The sequence below is a fragment of the Mustela lutreola genome, chromosome 4, assembly GCF_030435805.1.
Source record: "Mustela lutreola isolate mMusLut2 chromosome 4, mMusLut2.pri, whole genome shotgun sequence".
NCBI lineage: Eukaryota > Metazoa > Chordata > Mammalia > Carnivora > Mustelidae > Mustela > Mustela lutreola.
In genome coordinates, this window is record NC_081293.1 from 148,724,416 (window position 1) to 148,749,407 (window position 24,992).

The window sequence follows — 24,992 nt, forward strand, 5'->3', positions numbered from 1 at the left end:
AGGTTAATAGTAATTTACTTCCAGTGAATTATAGAAGTTATTTCTTTTAGGTCTATTCCCTTTTGTTTCTTCTTGTGATGTTATTTTTATATATTATATACTATTATGTATATTGTTACAGTATATATTATGTCTATAAGTGTTACCAATTCAATAACAACATTGTTATAAATTGTTACTTAATATAATGTTATGTCTTTAAAAGAAGTTGAGAGGCCAGAGGATTATCAGGATCACCAAGAATAATTTGGAGGTTGCTAAGGACTTTTTTCCAAGTGTTTTCACATTTGACCAAGAACTCTGACATTTGGGTTGGGGGGCAAGAAGTTGAGAGAAGATTAGCAAGTATATATAACTTTTCCTATGTTAGTTTTATCACTAAAATTTTATCACTTTTTCTTTTTTCCTGATGCTTGAGTTCCTTTCTGGCATCATATTCTTAGCCCTCTGCAGTTTTGCTCCCACCTTCCTGCCTTGTGCTGTTACTGGAAAAATATTTAATATATACATTTCTATAATGTTAAGGGTTTGACAATACATTTTACACATATTATTTTATAAAATTACTTTTTAAATCTGCTAAAACAAGAAATAATGCACTTACGCTGTCCTCTGTAATTACATAATTACCCTTGCTGGTGCTCTTTTGTTTCTTTGTGTACATTTGAATTACTCTCTGGGTTCAGTTGCTACAACCTGAAGAACCTTAGTTTCTTGCATAGCAGGTCTGCTCAAACTCTCTGTTTATCTGGGAATATCTTTATTTCACCTTCATTTTTTAAAGGTAGTTTTTGCTGGGTAGAGCCTTCTTGTTTCAGTTTTTCTTTTTTTTTCTCTCTCTCTTGAGTACTTTGCACATGTTTTCACCCTGCTTTTTGACCTCCATTGTTCTGCTGAGAAGTCAGTTCTTTCTTTTACTGCGGTTCCCTTGTAAGTGAGGAGTTATTTTTCCTTTGCTGCTTTCAAGATTTTATCTTTGGGTTTCAGGATTTTTAGCATATAAAGTATCTCTTTGTGGATCTGTGCATTTACACTACTTGGAGTTTGTTGAGCTTCCTGCATGTGTACATCCATGTTTTTCAGTAATAAGTTTTCAGCCATTATTTCTTTGAATATTTTTTTTGCTGCATTCTCTCTCCCCCTCTCTCCCCCCTCTCGCCGCTCCCTCCTCTCTTCACTGCTTCCCTCACTCATTACTTGGTGTCCCACATTTCTTAGGTACCCTGTTCATTTTCCTTTGTTCTTTTTCTCGTCTGTTTTTGGATTGCATAATCTCTATTGATCTATGTGGATTTTTGTTATTTCTTATTTTGAGTTCCTCTAGTAAATTTTTCATTTCACTTGTATTTCTCATCTCCACAGTTTCCCATTTTTTTAATCATTTGTAACTCTTCATTGATATTCTCCATTTGATGTGACATTGTTATTATTCTTTGCTTCTTTAATCATGGTGTCCTTTAGTTCATTATAGCAACTTAGTACTGCTTCCCCTGCCTTTCCTCATCTCTGGCTTATTGTTATTGTTCACTTGCTTATTTAGTGACTGGCTGGGTTATTTTGGTGAAGACCCCTTCGCGCCCCCCCCCCCCCCCCATCAAGCATGTTGCTCCACAGTGGATGCAGAATCAGGTTTGCTTAGTGACCCTTGATGACAGTGGTTTGGGCAAGAATCTTTGACAGTCCTGTCCCTGACCACACCCAGCTATTAAACTCTGCTAATTGTCAACTGATTGCTCTATTGTTTTCAACAGTGCCCTGTAACATATATTACTCTACAGACTGATCTGTTCAGATTCTTTTTTTTTTTTTAATTTATTAACATAATTACATATAATATATTATTTGGTCTGGGATACAGGTCTGTGAATCATCAGTCTCACACAATTCACAGCACTCAACATAGCAAATACCCTTCCCAGTGTCCATAACACAGTTACCCCCTCTCTCCTTCCTTCCCCACCCCCCAGGAACCCTCAGTTTGTTTCCTGAGATTAAGAGTCTCTTATGGTTTCACTCCCACGATTAAGTCTTTTATGGTTTGTCTCCCTCCGTGGTCCCATCTTGTTTCATTTGTTCCCTCCCTACCCCCCATGACCTCCTGCCCTGCCTCTCAAATTCCTCCTATCAGAGAGATCATAGTAATTGTCTTTCTCTGACTGATATATTTCGCTTAGCATAATACCTCTAGTTCCCATCTACTTCATTGCAAATGGCAAGATTTCGTTTTTTTGATGGCTGCCTAGTATTCCATTTTGTGTGTGTGTGTACACCACATCATCTTTATCCATTCATCTGTTGATGGACATCTAGGTTCTTTGCATAGTTTGGCTATTGTGAACATTGCTGCTTGTAAACATTCGGGTATATGTGCCCCTTCGGATTCCTACATTTGCATCTTTAGGGTAAATACCCAGTAGTATGATTGTTGGTCCATAGGCTAGCTCTGTTTTCAACTTTTTGAGGAACCTCCATACTGATCAACAGGTCTGTGTTTGAGATTTATTCTGACTCTAGAGGACTACTCCCAGTTGCCTCTTTTCTCCTTTCTGACAACCTAGCCAGCCTATATAGTTCTGCCTGTTTCTCCAGTGTGTCTATTAGTCTCCTCCCGTTTGTGTTTTGCAACAGTCTCCACTATTTTTAAGAGTGCCCTTAGGCTCAAACTTTTTCACACTTTGTTTGCAAATTAATTCAATTCATTGGGAAGAAATTTGGAGTTCTGTTTTATGCTGTGTTCTCTCTCTGGCTAGGATCTCTTTGTTAAGGCTCCTGAACTTGGGGTTGGGATAGTGGCACATTTTTATCTTGAGAGCCCCTGCTCTAGGAGCTGAGTGTTTGGTGGCAAGGGAGAAGCAGTAGCTTCAGGTTTTCTTGGCTTGCTTCTGTTGATTTCTGTTGATTTCACAGAATATACTAAAAGTATATTTACTATATACTAAAAGTGACCTTGGTCAAGGATGATCTGTACTGCACTACTCTCATTGTGCCCTATCTAAGGCAGAGCCAGGGTCTCAGGAGTTGGGTTTGGGCGGGAGAGGAGAGTTCCCTGTTCCCTACCTGTCAGCCATACTTGCCCAGAACTTAACCTCAGCAACAGGTAACTGGGAGTAGAATGAGAAATTCTGATGTCTTGCCCCTTCCTGGGAGGGAATTCTGATGTCTTGCCCCTTCCAATTGGGAGGTGAGAAGAGGAAACCCTGCTCTTGGTTGTACCAGTCTAGAGTGTTTTATGTCAAAGGAGGTGACAGGGCAGAGGGAGAGAGGGTTGGGTTTTGGTTCAAATACCATAGACCATCACTGTTCTTACTCTTTTTTTCTTGAATATTTATTTGTTTGTGTGCTGTATGCTCATGGAACCATTTCCAGAGACTGTACATGGTATTTGTTTTGTTTTTTATAATTTTCACTGGGGAGTAAGCCCATGGAGCTCTTCATGCTCTCTTGCAGGAAGTGAAACTCTGAACCTTACTTTTTTAAATGGGGATTACCATTCTTTTTGGTATTTAGACAAGAATTTTTAAGTGTCTTGAAAAGCTTACAGATCTCCCCTTCCCCCCGCAAGGGAAGAGCCTATTAGGGAAGGAACATGAATTCCATGGTGAACATGAACTCTGTGGGATAAACATGTTTTCACAGCAGTTTTGGGTTTAGTACATAACTCTTTTTTTAATTGAAAATTTTCTGATTTTTAACTACAGTTGCAGCATCATGATTTGAAAAACACATTCAGATATGCATCATTTAAAAACCTTGATTCCCTTTTATTTTTCCATAATTACAAGGTTGGTGTTTGGGAGTGTAATCAATGTTTGGTTTTTGTTTTGTTAGAGGCAGTAATGAACCAGGAAAAAAGAAACAGCATATCTGTCACATTGAAGGATGTGGAAAAGTTTATGGCAAAACATCTCACCTACGAGCACATCTTCGCTGGCATACTGGAGAAAGACCTTTTGTATGCAATTGGATGTTTTGTGGCAAAAGATTCACAAGGAGCGATGAGCTTCAGAGACATAGAAGAACCCATACAGGTTAGTTGGTTTATTTTAAGGGCATGTACATTTTACTTATTTTTTAGTGTTTAGATGAAAATTGTAGGATAGTTTAGCTGTCAGTTTGGTAATACACAAATTAAAGAATTCACTTTAGTGATTTTATGAAAAATGTCTAAAATCAAGTTTTTTACCTCATTTCTGAGATATATTTTATTCTGCTTTTTTAGGTTTATCAACATAATGATATAACATGAAGTATATTTATTTCCATTTGCTTATCTTGTGTATTAGCAGGTTGAATTCACATATATTATTTTTTATGAGTATTTAAATAACTGAAGAGAATTAAATTATGATGTTATTGGTGACCTTTATTAGTTTTGTGGTTTTTTTTTTTTTTAACAATTTAGAAAAGTAAAGTGTCAAGGATAATATAACAACAAATATATACCTGTCACTTAGAACTGATAGCTGTTAATATATTATTTTTTAATAAGACAAATTATACAAAGTTGACATTATCTTTGTCCCCTCAAAGGCAATAGCTACTATGAATTTATAAGTTTTTAGTACAGTTTTAATACTCTTACATATATTATTGATGGATATATATGTAAAACATTATTTTATGTGTTAAGAAAGTTTACGTAAGTCTTACAGTATCAAAATTTTATTTATCATTATGTTTTAAGATCTGAGTTCATATATGTGTACATATAAATATGTGTATACATGTTTATAGTACTTTCTAACTGCTATATAGTATGCTGTTACGTAACTGTACCATACTGTGTTAATCCATTCCCTCTACTGCTTAAATTGTCATTAGGCTTTTTGCTACCACTTTATTATGTGAACATACAGTGAACATGTATGTGAAGTAGAATTATTGGATCATGGAGAATTTATGTGTTTTGCTACGTAACTGCTAAAGAATCTCTGAAATGGCTGTTTACACCTCTGCCTCACTAGCAGTGACTGAGAGTTTCCCCTTTGCCATGTGTTCATCAGTACTCAGTACTGTTAGCCTTTGAAAATTGATAGTCTGGGGCACCTGGCTGGCTCACTTGGTAGAGTATGCAACTCTTGGGGTAGTGAGTTCAAGCCTCACATTGGGTGTGGAACCTTCTTTAAAAAATAAATAAAACATGCTTACTGCTTAAAAAAAGGAGAAGAAGAAAAGAAAGTTTTTGTTTATCTAAAATGATTTCTCATTTTTTAAGTAGCAGCTTTCTTGGTCATCTATGAGATTAAGTATCTTTTCATGTTTATTGGTCAGTTACATATATGTTTTTGTTGATTATTTTTTGCTCATTTTGGGGGGGGGGGTGTTTCATTTTTCTTTCTGATGTATATGTTGTCATTTCCCCCTGTATTGCTAGTCTTTTATCTTTTTGCTATTTTTTGTTACATGAAAGCTTTACATTTTTGTTTAGTCAAATATATATTTTCTTTTGTCCTTTGTTTTCCTTATTTTTAGTGAAATCTTCTCTTATCCCAAGAACATAAAGTTTTTTTTTTAAGTATTTTATTTATGTATTCAAGAGAGAGAGGGAGTGTTCAAGTGCATGCAAGATGCAAAATTTGTCTCTTTTTCTAAGTCTTACATAGAACAACTACCCTCTCTACTTAGAATGGGTTTGATAGACATTCGAGTTTCAGTATTTAATTATTGAATAAATTAATGCTTTGGATAAATTTTCTAATTAGACCTTAACCTTTAACTAATACCAGGGTACATGTGGGAAAGAAGAGGAACCAGATTTGTTATGTATTGATCAGCTACTAGGCATCACACGTTTCAAATAAATTATCTCCTTTGATTCTAACAGTAACACTGAGATAGATAATAGCTCCATTTTACAGATTAGAAAATGGTCTCAGAGAACAAAAAATAGTTGTTAAATTTAGTAAAAGTTTAGTTTGATATGTACATAAATAAGTAGGCAGATGAGTCTTAGTATACTGGCTGAATCCCTGAGTTTGTATAATACTAAAACTAAGAATTTTAGTTTTTTAAAAAAAAAGTTTTAATAGGCTTCTTATGGCATTGCATTAATAATGCCACCTCACCATTGATATTGGCAGCCATTGATATTGGTGTGATTAATCCCATAACAGTGTTGATGTCTGTTTTTTAAAAAAAAATACTCTGCTGTTTGTGTCGGTATGATAGGATGCAGTATTTCCACTCTGGATTAGCAGTGGGTCAAGTTAGGGAAAACAAGAAAAATTGCCACTTTCTTTGATTTAGAACCTCACATTGTGATTTCATCTTTTTTTTTTTTTGAGAAATAAGTGTCTCTAAAGTCTCTCTTATTGCCTATGCACACTCATAGAGATACACAAAATAAATTTATCCAAGGATTTATATATACATATACTTAAAAACCAAATTATTAATGGTTTGAAGGCATATTTTCCTTTTTTTAATGATTCACACCATTATAATCTTCTGCAAGCCTAAACAATTCAGAATTAAATGTATTTTAAGCTTACTTTCAGTGTTTCAAACATCTTGAATAAATTATACACAAAACTGTGTAAGTAAACATGTTACATTGAAAACAGTTAAGCTTAATATCAGTATACTTAAATTACTTTTAGTGACTAGAATACAGTAACTTCTAAGTATTAAAGTTTTTGAAGAGAATATGAAACAGTATCTTTTGAAACAAATAAGTATCGATTAAGCATATAGTACTTTAGTTGAAAGACTTGGTCATTCATTGCAAGAATGGTGTTTTATTTAAAGGCCAACCACTACACTAAGTAGAAACTCAGTACATACTCTGAATGAATATATGAGTTATTTTTATTCACTGCTGAAAATAATGCCAATATTTTTGCTTTTTAGAAATAAGTGTTTTAATTTCCAAATGATACATGTATATGGTACTTAAAATTCAAATCATAGGGACACCTGGCTGGCTCACTTAGTAGACCACATGACTCTTAATCTCAGGATCGTGAATTCAAGCCCTACATTAAGCTTACTTCAAAAAAAAAGAAAAGTACAAAAAAAATTAAATCATAAAGAGGTTATAGTATTAAGGGTCTTTTTAAAATTAATTTTTATTTGAAGTATAGTGGACATTATATGTTAGTTTCGGGTGTACAACACAGTGATTTGATATTTGTATACATTATGAAATGCTCGCCACAATAAGTAGTTATTGTCTGTCACTTACAAGGTTATGACTATATTCTCTGTGCTGTACTTTACATCCCTGTGACTGACTTACTTTATAACTGTAAGTTTGTGCCTTTTAATCCCCTTCACCTATTTTGCCCGTTTCTACCCTACTTTCGTGTTGCAAATACCAGTATGATCTCTGGATTTATGAGTCTGTTTCTGTTTTGTTTTGTTCTTTTTTTTTTAACATTTTTATTTATTTATTTGTGCGCGAGAGAGAGATCACAAGTAGGCAGGGCAGCAGGCAGAGAGAGAGGGGGAAACAGGCTCCCTGCTGAACAGAGAGCCTGATGCAGGTTTGATCCCAGGACCCTGAGATCATGACCTGAGCCAAAGGCAGAGGCTTAACCCACTGAGCCACCCAGGTGCCCCTTTTTTGTTTGTTCTTTTGTTTTGTTCTTCAGACTGCACCTGCAGGTGAAATCCTATGGTATTCATCTTCTGTCTAACTTAGGACAATTCTCTTCAAATAGTGTTCTCTGGTTCATCCATCTTTTGCAGAAGGCAAGATTTCATTCTTTTTTGGGTTGAGTAATATTCCATTGTCAACCTATACCACATTTTCTTTATTCATTTATCTGTCAGTGAACACTTGGGTCGCTTCCAGATCTTGGCTATTGTAAATAATGCTGTAGTAAATGTAAGGGAGCATATGTCTTTTCAAGTTAGTGTTTCTTTTCTTCCCAGAAGAGGAATTACTAAATTGTATGGTATTTCTATTTTTGTTTGTTAAGGAACCTCCATAGTATATTCCACTGTGGTTATGAAAATTTATATTTCTGCCAGCAGTGCACAAGGATTCCTTTTTTTCTACATCCTCACCAACAATTATTATTATTATTATTATTATTATTATTATTTGATACCAGTCATTCTGACATTTGTGAGGTGATAACTCATTGGAGTTTTGATTTGCATTTCCTTGATGATGGGTGTTATTGAGCATTTTTTCATATATCTGTTGGCCATTTGTATGTTGTCTTTGGAAAAATGTCTATTCTTGTCCTCTGCCCATTTTTTAATCAGATTGTTTGGTTTTTTTGGTATTAAATTGTATGAATTCTTTATATATTTTGAATATGTCATTTACAAATATTTAAGGGGGCGCTTTGCCCCATCCCTTGCTTAATCCACAGGAGAACCATACTTAATTTTGTAACTGTTTTTGCATTTGTGTTCTTCCTGTGATGATTGTTATATATCTAAATATGCTTATATTGTTACTGATCTATCAATAGTAGACACTAGCTCTTGACTTCTTGCATTGAGAGTTAAGAATTTACCTCACTTTAAAAACAATTATCATATGATCTCTCTGATATGAAGAGGCAGGGTTGGGGCGTTTGGGAGGTAGGGAAGGAAAAAGTGAAACAAGATGGGATTGGGAGGGAGACAAACCATAAGAGATTCTTAATCTCACAAAACAAACTAAGGGTTGCTGGGGGTAGTGGGGTGGGGTGAGGATGGTTGGGTTATGGACATTGGGGACAGTATGTGATATGGTGAGTGCTGTAAAAGGCGTAAGCCTGATGATTCACAGACATTACCTCTGGGGCAAATAATACATTTTATATTAATAAAAATAATTAATTTTTTTAAAAAAGAATGTACCTCACTTTACACCATCTGATGATATTCAGACTTTTTACCTGACTGCAGCCTAACACTGTCAAGATCTTGACTCAGCACTCTGTGGTACAGATTGTGGTACAGATACTAGCATATATGTCCTTCATTCCTCATTGTTTCACCTCTTAACTTCTCTTACATAGATTTTATTATCTCTCTTCTCTTTCTCTTGATGTTAAAACATTTTACTTTCTCTCCAATAAGCACTGTTCCTTTTATTTAGTTGTTTTGTTTTTTTAAGACTATTTGAGAGAGAGAGAATGAGCGGGTTTGGGAGGTGGGGTAGGAGGAGAGGAGGGGCAGAGGGAGAGAGAGAAGCAGATTCACTTGCTGAGCAGGGAGCCCTGCCTTGCTTCGGGGCGGGGGGGGCCTTGATCCCAGATCCCCCCAGAGATTATGACCTGAGCAAAGGCAGACCCTTAACCGACTTGCCACCCAGGCACCCCAGTAGCTTAGTTCTTAAAGTGGAAAACCAATAAACAATAGTTACGTTATGACTCTGATGTGATGAGTGTGAATACATATCCTTTGGTCATTTTTCTTGAACTTGCTAATTGCCTATTCCCCCCTTGCATTGGCTAATTTTATTTCTCCCTTTTGCTGTTTTCAAAAATAATATCAGCTCCATCCAATTTTTCCTTTTTTTTGGAAGTTCCAGCTTTCTAATCAGCCTGATTCTTCTCTAAGGCTGCTACATAGGTATAATCTTGAGACTTCTGTTCCTGCTCTATTGGTTTTGATCCAGTGTTCTCAAGATTGGCCTTCATTTTTCTTGGTTTATTTGGTTCCTGGAAAACATTCTGAAATGCTTCCTACAATAAAGTTCTAGGAAATAAATTGGTCTAAAAGTGTCTTTATATTGCTTTCCAACTTAACTTAATAGATGACTAATACAGAATTTTAGGTTGAAAATGATGCTCAGAATATTAGTGGCAGTGTGCTCTCATTTTCTTGCAACTGTTTTACTAACATGAAGTACAGTTCTTCCTTTTTTGTAGGTGACTTAATTTTTTCTCCTCAACTTTTAAGAGCTTATTTACTTACTTGTATTTTTACTTTGAAATAATTTTGTATTTACAGAAATTGTGAAGGTAGTATAGGGAGTTCCCTTCATTCAGTTTCCTCTAATACTACATCTCTTGCATAATCCACATAATTTATGAAAACGAAGAAGCTAACTTTGGTATAATACTATTAATTAAATTATTGACTTTTCCACAAATAATACTTTTTCTGTTCAAGGATTCAGTCCAAAATACCACATTGCATTTATTTATCATGGCTGTTTAGTCTCCTGTAAATCTGAAATTTCCTTACTCTTTTTTTACTTATTCTGTTTGTTGTTGTTATTGTTTTTGTTTTTTCTTACCCTTGGCTGTTTTGAAAGTTAGGTATTTTGTAGAATATCCCCCAGTTTAGGTTTATTTTCTTATAATTAGACTGAGATTATGAATTATGAATTGTTGGTTGGAAGAATATCATAGATATCATTGCCCTTCTTCCTTTCATCATATCAGCAAGTATGTCAGTGTGTCTTATTGCTGGTGAATTGGTTAAGTTAGTGTGTGCCACCTGTCTCTAAGTGAAGTTGTTTTTTTCTTTCCATACACTGTTTTGTAGAAGCAAGTCACTAAGGTCCAGGCTACACTAATGGGGCGGTGAAGTAAGCTCCACTCCTGGAGGAAGGAGTGGCAGAGAATTTATGGATGTACTGTAAAACAACAACTGTAATTAGTAAATGTGTGGGGCGGGGTGGGGAGGGCAAATTCTTTGAGTCTATGCAAATATCCTGTTTCTCTGAAAAGAAAATTCTAACGTTTTCCTTTTAGCATTCCACATTGTTTCTTGCCTATAGCAATTACTTTGTTGTTTTAAAGGTCATCTTCTGTTTCCCTCTTTGCTTGTACAGTTTTAGTTTTGATTCTTGTACAAGGAAGAACTTCTTCCCCAGTTATTTGTTTATGTAATCATTTATTTATAATCTAGTAAAGACCCATGAATATTTTATTTGGGGGGTTATAATTCAATATTGTCATTATTTTCTTGCTCAAATTGTTCTGTCTTTGGCCATTTGGAAGTTGTTTTATTTATTTATTTATTTTTTAAAAGATTTTATTTATTTATTAGAGAGTGCACAAGCAGGGGGAGTGTCAGGCAGAGGAAGAAACAGGCTACCCATCAAGCAAGGAGCCTGATGTGAGACTCCATCGCAGGACCCGGGAATCATGACAGGAGCCAAAGGCAGACTCTTAACCTGCTGAGCCCCCCCAGGGGCCCCGGTTGTTTTAGATTGCCTCCTCTGTCCTTATGACATACTCCTATTCTGTTTTTTGTTTGTTTGTTTTAAGTGAAGAGCTTCTATTAATCTTCATGTTCTCTTAGTTTCATAGATATGTATGTTGCATAGTTTTTCATTTTTTTGTGCAAACTGGTTGGACTCTTCAATTCTGGGTCGGCTCAGGTCATGATCTCAGGATCCTGGGATCGAGTCCCGCATCGGGATCTCTGCTCAGCGGGGAGCCTGCTTCTCTCTCTGCCTGCCTCTCTGTCTACTGTGAACTCTCTCTGTCAAATAAATAAATAAAATCTTTAAAAAAACAAAACAAAAAAAACAAAAAAAAAAAAAAACAATTCTGGGTTCTCTCCCATATTATGTCTACCCTCTCCCATTTTCCCCTTTTTATTCTCTATTCTTTTTTGCAGTCTTACTTTGTGTAAGTTGAACTCCCTATATTGATCTTTTATATTTTATTTTTTGTGAGATTTCTTAACTTTACATAGTCTTATATTTCTTTTGAAATTTCTCTTGATTTCCAAGAGTGCTTTCTATTGTTTTCTTTTTTATAGCATACTCTTTTCATTGTAAAGATCCAGGAGCTCTCTGAAAAATCTCTGAGTTTTCCAATTAGATTTTTTTTTTTTAATGTTTGTTTTTCCTCCAAGGTAAATTTTTCTCTGTACCTTGCTTTTTTCCCAATGTTGTAGGCTTTCCTGAATTATCCAGTGGTCCTTGGCTTTTATTCAAGTTGATAATGATGATTGATAACTATGTTTAAGTAAAGGAAAAAGCTTCATGAACTGGTGACTTTCATTTAAGGCAACTGGGCAGGAATACTGTGAGTTATACTGCAAGATACCTAACTACCAAAATATAGTAATAAACTGTGGGACCACATTTCTCTGGATACAAATCATCAAATATACTGACAAATTTTTTATAGTAGGATAAATAATCCATGCACAGACTTTAATTTACTCTTACATGTTGTACATCTCCCCCTCACCATTTTGAGTCAGACTTCTGCATAATTCTATAGAAGACAGGTCAGCTCTCTTCTAGATATATCCTCTTTCTTAATAATCTCTACTCTAGTCTGCAGAAATTTGATACAGTTAAAACTTATAAAACATTGCATAACATGAGTGAGTTTCACTGGATTTTTTCCTCCTTTGTCTCCCAGCATGACCCTGTGGGCCCTGAATAGTAGTGTAAACACCATATTTATCCAGCCAGAGGACTGAAAAAGAGGCTCCTGTGCTCTAAGGCCAGCTGTCTTCGTATGTTCCACTGTAGTAGTGGCAGCAGGGACACCTAAAAACCCAAGAAAATACCCATATCTCTGACCAAAAGAATCCAGAACCTTCTTTTCCATTGAATGTGAGGGAATCACTATTACTTTTCTCTTGCCATTTTACTCTGAAGGTTGTGGCAGTCGTATGTATATGTGTAGAATTGCATAAGAAGCCTCAAGAATGCTTTATGGCCAGAAAACATGAGGGAGATTCTGCAGAGATCTGTAAAAGGTGATCCCAAATTTCATTAAAGGAACAAAAATTCAGGGCTCACCCCCATGCTGCGTGTAATAGAACAGACCAAACAACAGTAGCAAAGGCTTCAAGAACTCAACTCTCTTATAAACCATCACCTAATTGCTAGCATGTGCTGAGCAAAACAAAGCATAACAGAGTCCTTGAAAATGAATTAATATTGGAACTCATGCCCAAAGAAGACAAGATAGAACTAATCTGAAACTGAATGGGTCAATTACCTGCTAAAACAAAAACTTAACATTTCCCAGAAGATTCTTTAGCAGGACCAGAGTTACCGCAACATAATATCCAGAATGTCTAGGATACAACCCCAAATTATTCAACATAATATGAACCCAAGTAAATCTGACAGTGTCAAGATGATCCACGTGTTGAAATTATCAGACAGTGACTATAAAGCAACTGTTAAAACCACCAGCCATGGAGTAAAGGTAAATATATTTGAAATAAAAAGAAAGACAAATTTTCAGAAGCAAAATTGAAACTCTAAAAATGAACTAAATGATAGTTTTGGAAATGAAAAAAAATGCATTATACAAAGTTAAAAATTCCTTATATGTATTCAAGAGCAAATAGAGGTAATAGAAGGGTCACTGAAGTTGGAGACACATAACTAGAAGTTATACAGTCTGAAGACCAAAGAAGAAAAAGATCAGGGGGAAAACGTTACTTGGGTCTCAGGCAACTGTGGTACTTACAAAATTAGTGACATTTGAGTCCCAGAAGAAAAGGAGGAAAAGATTGATGTAGAAAAATATTTGACAAAATAATAGCTTAGACGTCCTCTATTAGGTGTAAATTATGGATTTAAGAAGCTTACTGAATCCCAAACAGGAATTGACAGGAAGTCATGCCCAGATACATGAAATCAGTCTGCTGAAAATTAAAGAAGAAGAAAAAATCTGGGAAGTAGCCTAAGGATAATGACACATTATGTATAGAGGAATACAAATTTGAATGATGAATCATTTCTTCTCAGAAACTGTGGAGGACAGAAAAGGAAAAGAATTGCCAGCTCAGCATTTTATATCTAGTGCAAGTGTCCTCAGTAAGAAAGGCAAAACAAAGGGTTTTCAGATGAAGAGAAACAGAATTTCTTGTCATCAGATCTACTCCAAACCGGCTTAGGCGGTTAGGTGGCTACCTTCAGCTCAGGTCATGATCCCAGGATCCTGGGATCAAGCCCTGCATCAGGCTCCCCGGTCAGCAGAGAGCCTGCTTCTACCTCTCCCTCTGCCTGCTGCTGTTATGCCTACTTGGAATCTCTCTCTCTCTCTCTGTCAAATAAATAAATAACATCTTAAAAAAAAAAGAAAAAGAAATGCTAAAAAAGTTTTTTAGGCTGAAGGGAAATGATACCAGAGGGAAATTGGGAATTTAATATGGAAGAACAAAATAAATGGCAACTACCTGTGTAAATACAGCAGGCTATTATTGCTGTGCTTAAATTTTTATTTTTATTATTATTATTTTTTAAGATTTTATTTATTTATTTGAGAGAGAGCATGAGCAAGGAGAAGGTCAGAGGGAGAAGTAGACTCCCCATGGAGCTGGGTGCCCCATGCAGGACTCGATCGTGGGACTCCAGGATCATGACCTGAGCTGAAGGCAGTCGTCCAACCAACTGAGCCACCCAAGCGCTTCTGTGCTTAAACTTTTAAAAAATATATTTAAAGTAGCGGTAGATTTTCAATGTTATGCAAATATAATATATTTGGTAAATACAGAGTAAAGGAGGAAGAGTAATGAAACCCGTATGGTTGAAAAGCTTTATTTTAGTGTAAAAATACAGAACACAGTATATATGTACTGTGAAAATATATATTACATATATATTAAAATATAATTACTGTATAATATTGTAATATAATTAAAATATAATTACAATATATATATTGTAATTCCTTTATCAAGTACCAAAAATACAGAGATTCAGGGGGGAAGGGGGAATAAATTAAAACAGAATGCTAAACAATATTCAAATAATCCAAAAGAAAGGAGAGAAGGAAAAAACAAAAATGAAAAACAGGACAGAAATGGAAAACAAAATAATAGACTTAAATCTAATCAAATCAGTAATTATATATAATGTTAGTGGTCTAAACCTAACAATTAGAAGATAGAGGTTGTTGGATTGCATTTAAAAAGAACAAATTATATATTGTGTACCCAAAAAAGCACTTTAAATATTATCATATGGATAAATTTTAAAGGGTAGAAAAAAATACATGACAAAGGCTAATTGAAAGAAAACTGAAGTTACTATGTTACTATAACAGGCAAAATAGACTTCATAAGAACAGTGAAAAGTACTAGCTATGACAAGTCATTCTATAATGGAATGGCTCACTTTACATGAAGCTATAACAATTCTAATTATAATAGGTACCTAACCACAGAGCCCTAAAATATATAAAGCAAGAATTGACAGAACTAAAAGATAAAATAAAACAATCCACATGTATTCTTGCAGAGTTTGATACTCTTTTCTTAGTAATTGATATGACAAGTAGACAGAAAAGTAAAAAGGGTATAGAACAGTATCAGTTTGCCCCATTTGACATTCATGGAGTACTCAAGCCAACTGCAACAAAGTACTCTCAAAGATAAACCATGTTTATGCTATATGTTACATCTTAACAAAAGAAATCATACAAAGTATATTCTCAGATCATAATAGAATTAAACTAGAAGTCAGTGACAAAAATAACTGAGAGTTCCAAATTTTGGAAATTAACCACCACATTTCTGATTTACCTTGTGGGTCAGAAGAGAATATCTTAAGGGAAATTAGAAAATATTTTCAACTAAATGAAGATGTGTCAAAATTTGTGGGCTATAGGTATGACAGTGCTTGGAGGTATTTGTGGCAGTGTTTTTATTAGTAACAAAGGTTTTAGTCAATAATTTTTTTATAAGTTTTATTTATTTATTTGCCAGGGATGGGGAGAGAGAGAGTGCACAAGCAGAGGGAGAAGCAGGCTCCCCACTGAGCATGGAGCCCAGTGCAAGACTCGGGATCATGACCTGAGCCTAAGGCAGACACTTAACCAGCTGAGCCACCCAGGCATCCCTTAGTCAGCAGAAACTTACTCTTAAGTAGAATAAGTTTCTATCTTAAGTACTAGAAAACAAACTAAATGCCAAAAGGAAGTTAGGCAGCTATAAATAAGACAAATAAATAAAATTGAAAATAGAAAAATCTAGTAGAGAAAATCAAATCAAAATCTATTTTTTTTAAAGATTTTATTTATTTTATTTGACAGACAGAGATTACAAGTAGGCAGAGAGGCAGGCAGAGAGAGAGAGAGAGAGAGGAGGAAGCAGGCTCCCTGCTGAGCAGAGAGCCCGATGCAGGACTCGATCCCAGAACCCTGAGATCATGACCCGAGCCGAAGGCAGCGGCTTAACCCACTGAGCCACCCAGGCGCCCCTCAAAATCTATTTTTCTTAGAAAAGATAGAATTAGTCTTTAACTAGACTGTCAAGAAAACTTGTCAATCTCTGCCAGGAATGGAAGAGGGGAATATCACTAGGGTCTTTAGACTATATAATAATACAAGAATGCTATGAATAACTCTACACTCTGAATTAGGGAACTTAGGTGAAATGGACCAACTCCTTCAATGACCAAATTAGCCAATAGTACTATATCTATTAAAGAAACTGACTTTCAGTGAAAAACTTTGGATAAAAAAAACCATAGGCTCAGAATAGTTTTATTGAAAAATTCTTTATTAAGTAATAATGATACCCATTTGCACAATCTTTTTTAGAGAATAAATGAAGGGACACCTGTTAACTATTTTATGAGGCCTCATTACCATGATACCAAAGCCAGACAAAGACATTACTAGGGAAAAAGAAAAAATTGATCAGTATTCTCATAAATACAAATTTCAAAATCCTCCACAGAATAGCAAACCAGGTCCAGTAGTAACAGTAAAAAGTAAATAGTTAAAAAAAAAAAGTAAAAACAGAATAGTAAAAGTAAAATAATAGTTAAAAAAAAGTAATAATAGTTAAAGAATAATGTATCATGACTCAGTTATGTTTATTCCAATAATGAAAGGTTGATTGAAGATTCTAAAATCAGTCAGTTGATGTAATTTATCATATGAACAAGAGAAGGAAAGAAATCACATGATTACTTAAATATATATATATATACAAAAAGTATTTGGGAAAATCTGCATTTAGTTTGATAAAAATTCTCACATACTAAGAATCAAAGATAATAACCTTATAACCAAGTAAAGGGTATTTGTTAAAATACTACAGTTAGCATACTTACTGATGAAGGACCTAATACTTATCCATAGGATCAGGAATAAGGCAAAGATGTCTGATTTTTTTTTTTTAATTTGGCATGGAGCCCAATACAGGGCTTGAACTCAAAACCATGAGATCAAGACCTTAATTGAGATCAAGAGTTGGACACTTAACTGGCTGAACCACCCAGGTCCCGCAAGATGACAGATTTTTATCACTGTCTTAACCCTGGTCCTGGAAGTCCTACCTAGTACAATAAAGCAGAAAAAAGACACAACCTAAATTATAATGAAAGAAATAAGTGTCTTTATTTGCAGACACCTTGGTTGTCTATTTAAGAACACCCTGGCATCTACAAGAAAGCTGTTCATACTAATCAGTGTTTGCAATATTGCAAGAATGCAAAATACAAGGTTATTGTACACAATGAATTGTTTTACTCTATGCTAGCAGTGAGCAACTGGATACGAGTAGCTTAATAGTGTCATTTTTAATAGGATGAAAAGAATCAAACACTTTGCTGGGACTCTAACAAGATATATGTAAGATGTATACTGAAAACTAAATATTGGTGAGAGAATTAAGGATGACTTACATTCATGTAGACATATACCATGTTAGTGGATTCCCAGTATTGTTTTGGTATCCCTTCTCCCAGATACATATATAGAGATCCAGTATAGTAGTCCTTCTCACAATTATAGCAGTATTTTGTAGAATTAGCAAGCCGATAATAAAATTTATATGAAAGGCAAAACAGGATGTCAAAGGAGTTTTGAAGAAATACAAAAAGTTGATTGACCCTCAATGATTTTAAGATTTCCTATAAAGCTACAGTATTAGAACGCTGAGAGGTTTGGGTGAAAAAAAGGACACATGGATAAGACCAAATAGAGAATTCAGAAATTGACTCACATACATATCATGCAAAAGTAATTCTATGGAGAAACAGTAGTCTCTTCAGTAAATGGCTTGGAAGAATTGCCACATGCAGGAAAAGAACTTTGAGCTACATACCTTGTATCTTTTACAAAGGCTGACTCAAAATTACTAGACTAAAACCTGAAAGTATAAAACTTTTTGAATAAAATATAAAAATCTTTGTGACATTGGGTATGCTAGAATTTTTAATACAACGCCAAAAGTGCAGTCCAGAAAAGAAAAACTGATAAATTGGACTCGATAAAAACTACAAATACGTGAACTGTTAAAGATCTGTTAAGAAAATGAAAAAATAAGACACAAACTGAGAATGAAAAAATATATCTGACAGTGTACTTTCATCCAGAATATATAAAATACTCTCAAACTCAGCAATTTGTAAACAACCCAATTTTTAAAAATTGGCAGAGGATATGGACATTTCACTGAAGAGGACAGAAGAGGACATATATCTGACTAGCATGTGAAAAGGTACTTTGTATCACCTTATTTGAGGAATGCAAATTAAAATTGCAATAAAATATCAGTACACATCTATTAAAATGGCCAAAATTAAAAACGACACCAAAATCCTGACAATTAGAAGTACTGGCAAGGGGCACCTGGGTGGTTCAGTGGGTTAAGCCTCTGCCTTTGGTCAGGTCATGATCTCAGGGTCCTAGAATCAAGCCCCACATCGGGCTCTGCTCAGCAAGGAGCCTGTTTTCCCTCTCTCTGTCTTCTTGTGATCTCTTTCTCTCCTCTGTCAAATAAAATCTTTAAGGGGGGAAAAAAAAGTAGTAGTACTGGCAAGAATGCCAAGCTGGTGGGAATGCAAAGTAGCACAGCATTTTTGGAAAACGTTTTGGAATTTTCTTTAAAAAGTTGAACATATACTCAGTTTATGACCTAGCAATCCACTCCTGAGTATTCACCCCAAAGAAACAAAAACTATATTCACACAAAAAGCAATGAATATATATAGCAGATTTTACTTATAATCACCCCAAATTGGAAACAACCCAAATATTCTTCAACTGGTTGAATGGTTAAGAACTGTGGTATGTTGCTGAAAGAGGTAATCCAGCAGACTTGACTGCTGGTTGACCTGCAAGTTGGATCTGGATAATCCGAGGCTTCTCACCCCTTCCTCTGTCCCTGGAATATATTTTCTGCTCACTTTTCCCATAATGGGAGATGTTAGGATGACGCCTTGAGAGAGAAAGATGTTGAAATTGTCTAGACAGTGTATGTGACTGAACCCAGTTAAGACCTCTGTGTAAACTTTTAGATTTGGCAGGTAGGTGTAGAGATATATTCATCTGGTGGCTATTCAAAACAAGCCTCTTAAGTAAGTTTCCTTTCTCGTAAGTTAAAATTCCCTTTCTTACAAGTTAAAATTTCCACCTACCAAAAGAGGTGTTTTCTCCTTTCCCTTTGTGTACAGGGCCAGTTGGTGAACCATCATATATCTATACAACAGAGTACTGCTCTCCAACTTAGAGGAATTAATTATTAGTATCTACAACCACAATGATGAAATTCAGGTGTGTTGGTGAACAATCCCAGCATCAAAAGGTTATCTATTGTATGATTCCATTCATATATGACAGTTTATGGAAAAATAAAAACCATGGGGCACCTGGGTGGCTCAGTGGGTTAAAGCCTCTGCCTTCGGCTCAGGTCCTGATCCCAGGGTTCTGGGATCGAGCCCCGCATCGGGCTCTCTGCTCCTCAGGGAGCCTGCTTCCTCCTCTTTCTCTGCCTGCCTCTCTGTCTACTTGTGATCTCTGTCTGTCAAATAAATAAAATCTTTAAAAAAAAAAAAACCATAGAGACAGAGAATAATTATTATTGTCTAAGGCATAAGGGAAAAAGAATTCAGCCATGAAGAGATACCATGAAGGAATTTTTGGAAGTGATAGCAACTTCCATATTTTTGTTTTGGTGATGACTAAATGATTTAATACATTTGTTAAAATTCATAGAGCCATGTCCCAAAAATAATAATTTTACTTTGTATAAGTTGTTATTTTAAGTGTTAAAACCTGTTTTAAAGTGAGAGACAAACTCATTTTTGAGACATTCTAATGTGAAAAGGGAGAAAGGGGATTGTTTTGTTTTGTTTTTGTTTTTTGTTTTGTTTTGTTTTGTTTGAGAATCCAAAACCAGTTTCTTTCCAACCTTCTGCATATGCCTCAGTATCATACAGCACTTCTCTTAACTCTTCCAAGGGTAATAGTATTTAGAGCCAGAGGAATTCCTAAAAATGATTTTGTGCAACACTATCATTTTATAAATAAAGCCTACACTGAAATCTTAGGAGGCTGATTGATTTTTTTACTAAGGCCCAGACTTAGTTCCTTGAGACAAGTTGAGTTATTAGTGATGAGTAAGAATGAGCCATAGGAGCAGTAGAGTGAACAAATTCAGACAGGCAATAACAGTCACAGCTAACATTTCTGAGTCCTTTCATTGTGTAGGGATTTTTCTAAATGTTTTTTTTTTTTCATTCATTTTCTCATTTAATCCTTTGAACAGTAACACAAAATAAGTATCTCTGTTATTCCTAGTTAAAAATGAAGAAACTGAGAATTGGAAAGAGAAGTTGCCCAAAGTTACATGGCTGGTAGGTAGATCAGAGTCAAAACTTTTATTCTGAGCTAGAATCCAATTCCTACAAAAAGAAGGTATCATATGTCAGGACATGCATGTCCAAACACGTGTTTGGAACCATACATAGTATTTGTGACAATAGATTAAAAAAAAAAAAAAAAAAAAGGTAGGTGGGAGTCAGTTACCATTATATGTTATGAACTATTTAATTTTGTTTTTTCCACAGCCTTAAGAAATGGGGAACCACTGACAGTTTTCAGCAGTTAATCAAATTGGTCATCTTTTTATTTTAGACCATTTGGTACTTGTAGGGAGAATAGATTTATAAGGAATAGTTTTGAGACCATTTAGTAAGGACAACAGTGATTGTTGTCGAGATCCTAACTAGAACAAAAATTGTAAGAATATATGCAACCAGATCAAGAAATGATAATGTTAATAAAATTGACAGGACTGGTGATTTTTTAAACGGGAGAAAAGAAATAGTAGGTGCCAGTGATAACTACTATCAGTTGAAATGGAGATTACAGGAGAAGGATAAGTATATTGTAGAATTGTCTACCTTCCTTCAGTTCTCTCAGTTTTGTTTCTCGTGGTTGTTTTTTGGGTGGCTCTGTTGTTAGGTGCATATATGTTTATAATTGCTATGTTTTCATGATGGAGTGAGTCTTTATCATTGCAAAGTGTTTTTGTCTATAGTAACTATTTTTATCATATTGGTCTGTTATTAATATAACTATTTCAGCTCTTTTTTGCATGGTGTTTCTTTTTTCCATCCTGTTATGCCTATTCTTGATGAGTTTAAAGTGAGCCTCTTTTAGACAATGTATAATTGGATCATATTTTTCTATAATTCATTCTGGTAGCCTCTGCTTTTTAATTGGAACATTCAATACATTCACATTTAATGCAGTTACTGATGAGGACTTACACTATTTTCATATTTGTTTTCTAGGTGTTTTCTTTTTATTCGGTTATTTCTCTGTTACTAGCATTTGGTGTTAAATATTCCTTATGTGTTATTTTAATCCCCTTGTTTTTCTATAATAATAATATAATATTTTCTTACTAGTTGCCTGCTTTGGGGATTACAATTCACATCTTAAAATAATCTAGGTACAAATCTGCTAGCAGTAAATTCTTAACATTTTTATTAATCTGGGAATGTCTGAATTTCTCATCTTTTTAAAAGATTATTTATTTATGAGAGAGAGAGAGAGAGTGCGCGCGCGAGCAGGCACTGGGTGTAGGGGCAAAAGGAGAGAGAGAATCTCCAGCAGACTCCCTGCCAAGTGAGAAGCCCAATAAAGGCTCAATCCCATGACACTGAGATCACAACCTGAGCCAAATCAAGAGTTAAACACACAACTGACTGAACCACTGAGGTACCCCTATTCATTTTTGAAAGATAGTTTTGCTGTATGTAGAATTCTTGGTTGACAAGATTTTCCTTTCATCTTGTATCATCCCACTGCTTCTGGCCTCTATGAGCTCCAGTAAAAAATCAGGTGCTATTCTCTGACAGTCCCTCATAGGTGATGTATCACTTCTCTTGGTGTTTGTAGATTCTCTTTGGTTTTGACTTTAAGCAGTTTATAAGTCTCAGTGTTAATCTCATTGCATTTAACCTACTTGGCGTTTATTGAGCTTCTTAGATGTGTACATTGTTTTTCATCAGTTTGGGATGTATTCAGCTATCCTGTCTGCAAATATTCTTAAATATTCTGCAGATAGTCTTAAATATCTTGGATCAGTAAATCTCTCCCTCTTGCTGAGAGGTTTTGTGTTTATGTTGGAATGCCTGGCAGCACTTGGACAATTGTCAACTCTGCCTTAGCCTTCACTTCCTGCCTATGCACACTCTCAACCGTTAAACACACACGAGAGTTTGAGGCTTCTCAAATCTTTCCTGGGCATGTTCATAGCTTTAAAGCATATATGTGGTCATCTAGATTCCAGGGAGTATGCCAGAACTTTGTAAAGCCACTATGGATATTTTATCTCCCAGTTTTTCCTTTTAAGCTTTTTGTTTAGTCTTTTTATTTTTTTTGTCCCAAATATTATCCATTGCCCTGGGCATCCATGAAGTTAAAACACTTACTACAGTTGTCTTAGACAAACACATATTCCTTTCTGTCCCTGGAAAAAGACTTTCACATTGGGCTGCCTCCAAGTCAGATTCGGTAAAATAGTCTTTTAAGTGAGGTCTTCTGAAGAACCACAAGACAGATCACATAATGATAATTCCTTGGACATGAGGTTTTGAAAGCATTCCAACTCCATTCTGTTATGTTTGGTAGCTGCTAGCCTTCTGGAGAATTTAAAATGGAATTAGGAAAGTTAAAATAGCATAAAATTTGCTGTTCTAATCAAGATTCAGCCATTTTCCTTTAATAAACAGTGATGAATTTTGTTTGTAACATGTTGAATGATGTGTATGGCACACTTAAGGAGTGTGGAATTTGCAGTTGAATTTAGGAATCTGGATCTTGATGCCATTATCCATTTATAGATCATAGTTAAAACTATTAGAGTAGGTGGGGTTGCTTTTTTTTTTTTTTTTTAAGATTATTTATTTATTTATTTATTTGACAGACAGAGATCACAAGTAGGCAGTGAGGCAGGCAGAGAAAGAGGAGAAGCAGGCTCTCTGCTGAGCAGAGAGCCCGATGCGGGGCTCGATCCCAGGACCCTAGGACCATGACCTGAGCTGAAGGCAGAGGCTTTAACCCACTGAGCCACCCAGGTGCCCCGTGAGATTGCTTTTTAAAAAGGCTTCATGATAAAATTGATGAAATGATTTCTATATTCAACTAGATAGTGAAGGAAGGAAATGAAAAATTAGTCATTATGCAAATTGATGTCCTTGTAAAGTCATACTCTCTAATCCAGCCCGTCAATTAGAATAGCATTGTATTCCTATTTTTTTGGTCAAATTCCTCATTATTTTAATAATTATCTAAATCTTTTTTTCCTTCTTTTTTTAAATTTTTTAAAAATTTATTTATTTTCAGCATAACAGTATCATTATTTTTTCACCACACCCAGTGCTCCATGCAATCCGTGCCCTCTATAATACCCATCACCTGGTACCCCAACCTCCCACCCCCCCGCCACTTCAAACCCCTCAGATTGTTTTTCAGAGTCCATAGTCTCTCATGATTCACCTCCCCTTCCAATTTACCTCAACCCCCTTCTCTCTAACTCCCCATGTCCTCCATGTTTTTTGTTATGCTCCACAAATAAGTGAAACCATATCATAATTGACTCTCTCTGCTTGACTTATTTCACTCAGCATAATCTCTTCCAGTCCCGTCCACGTTGCTACAAAAGTTGGGTATTCGTCCTTTCTGATGGAGGCATAATACTCCATAGTGTATATGGACCACATCTTCCTTATCCATTCATCCGTTGAAGGGCATCTTGGTTCTTTCCACAGTTTGGCGACCGTGGCCATTGCTGCTATAAACATTGAGGTACATATGGCCCTTCTTTTCACTACATCTGTATCTTTGGGGTAAATACCCAGGAGTGCAATTGCAGGGTCATAGGGAAGTTCTATTTTTAATTTCTTGAGGAATCTCCACACTGTTCTCCAAAGAGGCTGCACCAACTTGCATTCCTACCAACAGTGTAAGAGGGTTCTCCTTTCTCCACATCCTCTCCAACACATGTTGTTTCCTGTCTTGCTAATTTTGGCCATTCTAACTGGTGTAAGGTGATATCTCAATGTAGTTTTAATTTGAATCTCCCTGATGGCTAGTGATGATGAACATTTTTTCATGTGTCTGATAGCCATTTGTATGTCTTTATTGGAGAAGTGTCTGTCCATATCTTCTGCCCATTTTTTGATATGATTGCCTGTTTTGTGTGTGTTGAGTTTGAGGAGTTCATTATAGATCCTGGATATCAACCTTTTGTCTGTACTGTCATTTGCAAATATCTTCTCCCATTCCGTGGGTTGCCTCTTTGTTTTCTTGACTGTTTCCTTTGCTGTGCAGAAGCTTTTGATTTTGATGAAGTCCCAAAAGTTCATCTTCACCTTTGTTTCCTTTGCCTTTGGAGATCTATCTTGAAAGAAGTTGCTGTGGCTGATATCGAAGAAATTACTGCCTATATTCTCCTCTAGGATTCTGATGGATTCCTGTCTCACACTGAGGTCTTTTATCCATTTTGAGTTTATCTTTGTGTACGGTGTAAGAGAATGGTAGAGTTTCATTCTTCTACATACAGCTGCCCAGTTTTCCCAGCACCATTTATTGAAGAGACTGTCTTTTTTCCACTGTATATTTTTTCCTGTTTTGTCGAAGATTAATTGACCATAGAGTTGAGGGTCCATATCTGGGCTCTCTACTCTGTTCCACTGGTCTATGTGTCTGTTTTTATGCCAGTACCATGCTGTCTTGGTGATCACAGCTTTGTAGTAAAGCTTGAAATCAGGTAACATGATGCCGCCAGTTTTATTTTTGTTTTTCAACATTTCCTTAGCGATTCGGGGTCTCTTCTGATTCCATACAAATTTTAGGATTATTTGC

At 35.5% G+C, this 24,992-nt stretch overlaps 1 protein-coding gene across 3 annotated transcripts in view; it reads left to right on the forward strand.

The window, feature by feature from the left end:
• SP4 (Sp4 transcription factor) overlaps positions 1-24,992 on the forward strand; it is an 87,116-nt gene that overhangs the window by 52,742 nt on the left and 9,382 nt on the right. For all 3 annotated transcript variants that reach the window (XM_059171327.1, XM_059171325.1, XM_059171326.1), the window contains one exon: positions 3,829-4,028. In XM_059171327.1, coding sequence (XP_059027310.1) covers positions 3,829-4,028 — 200 coding nt within the window. The remainder of the gene's footprint in view (positions 1-3,828; positions 4,029-24,992) is intronic.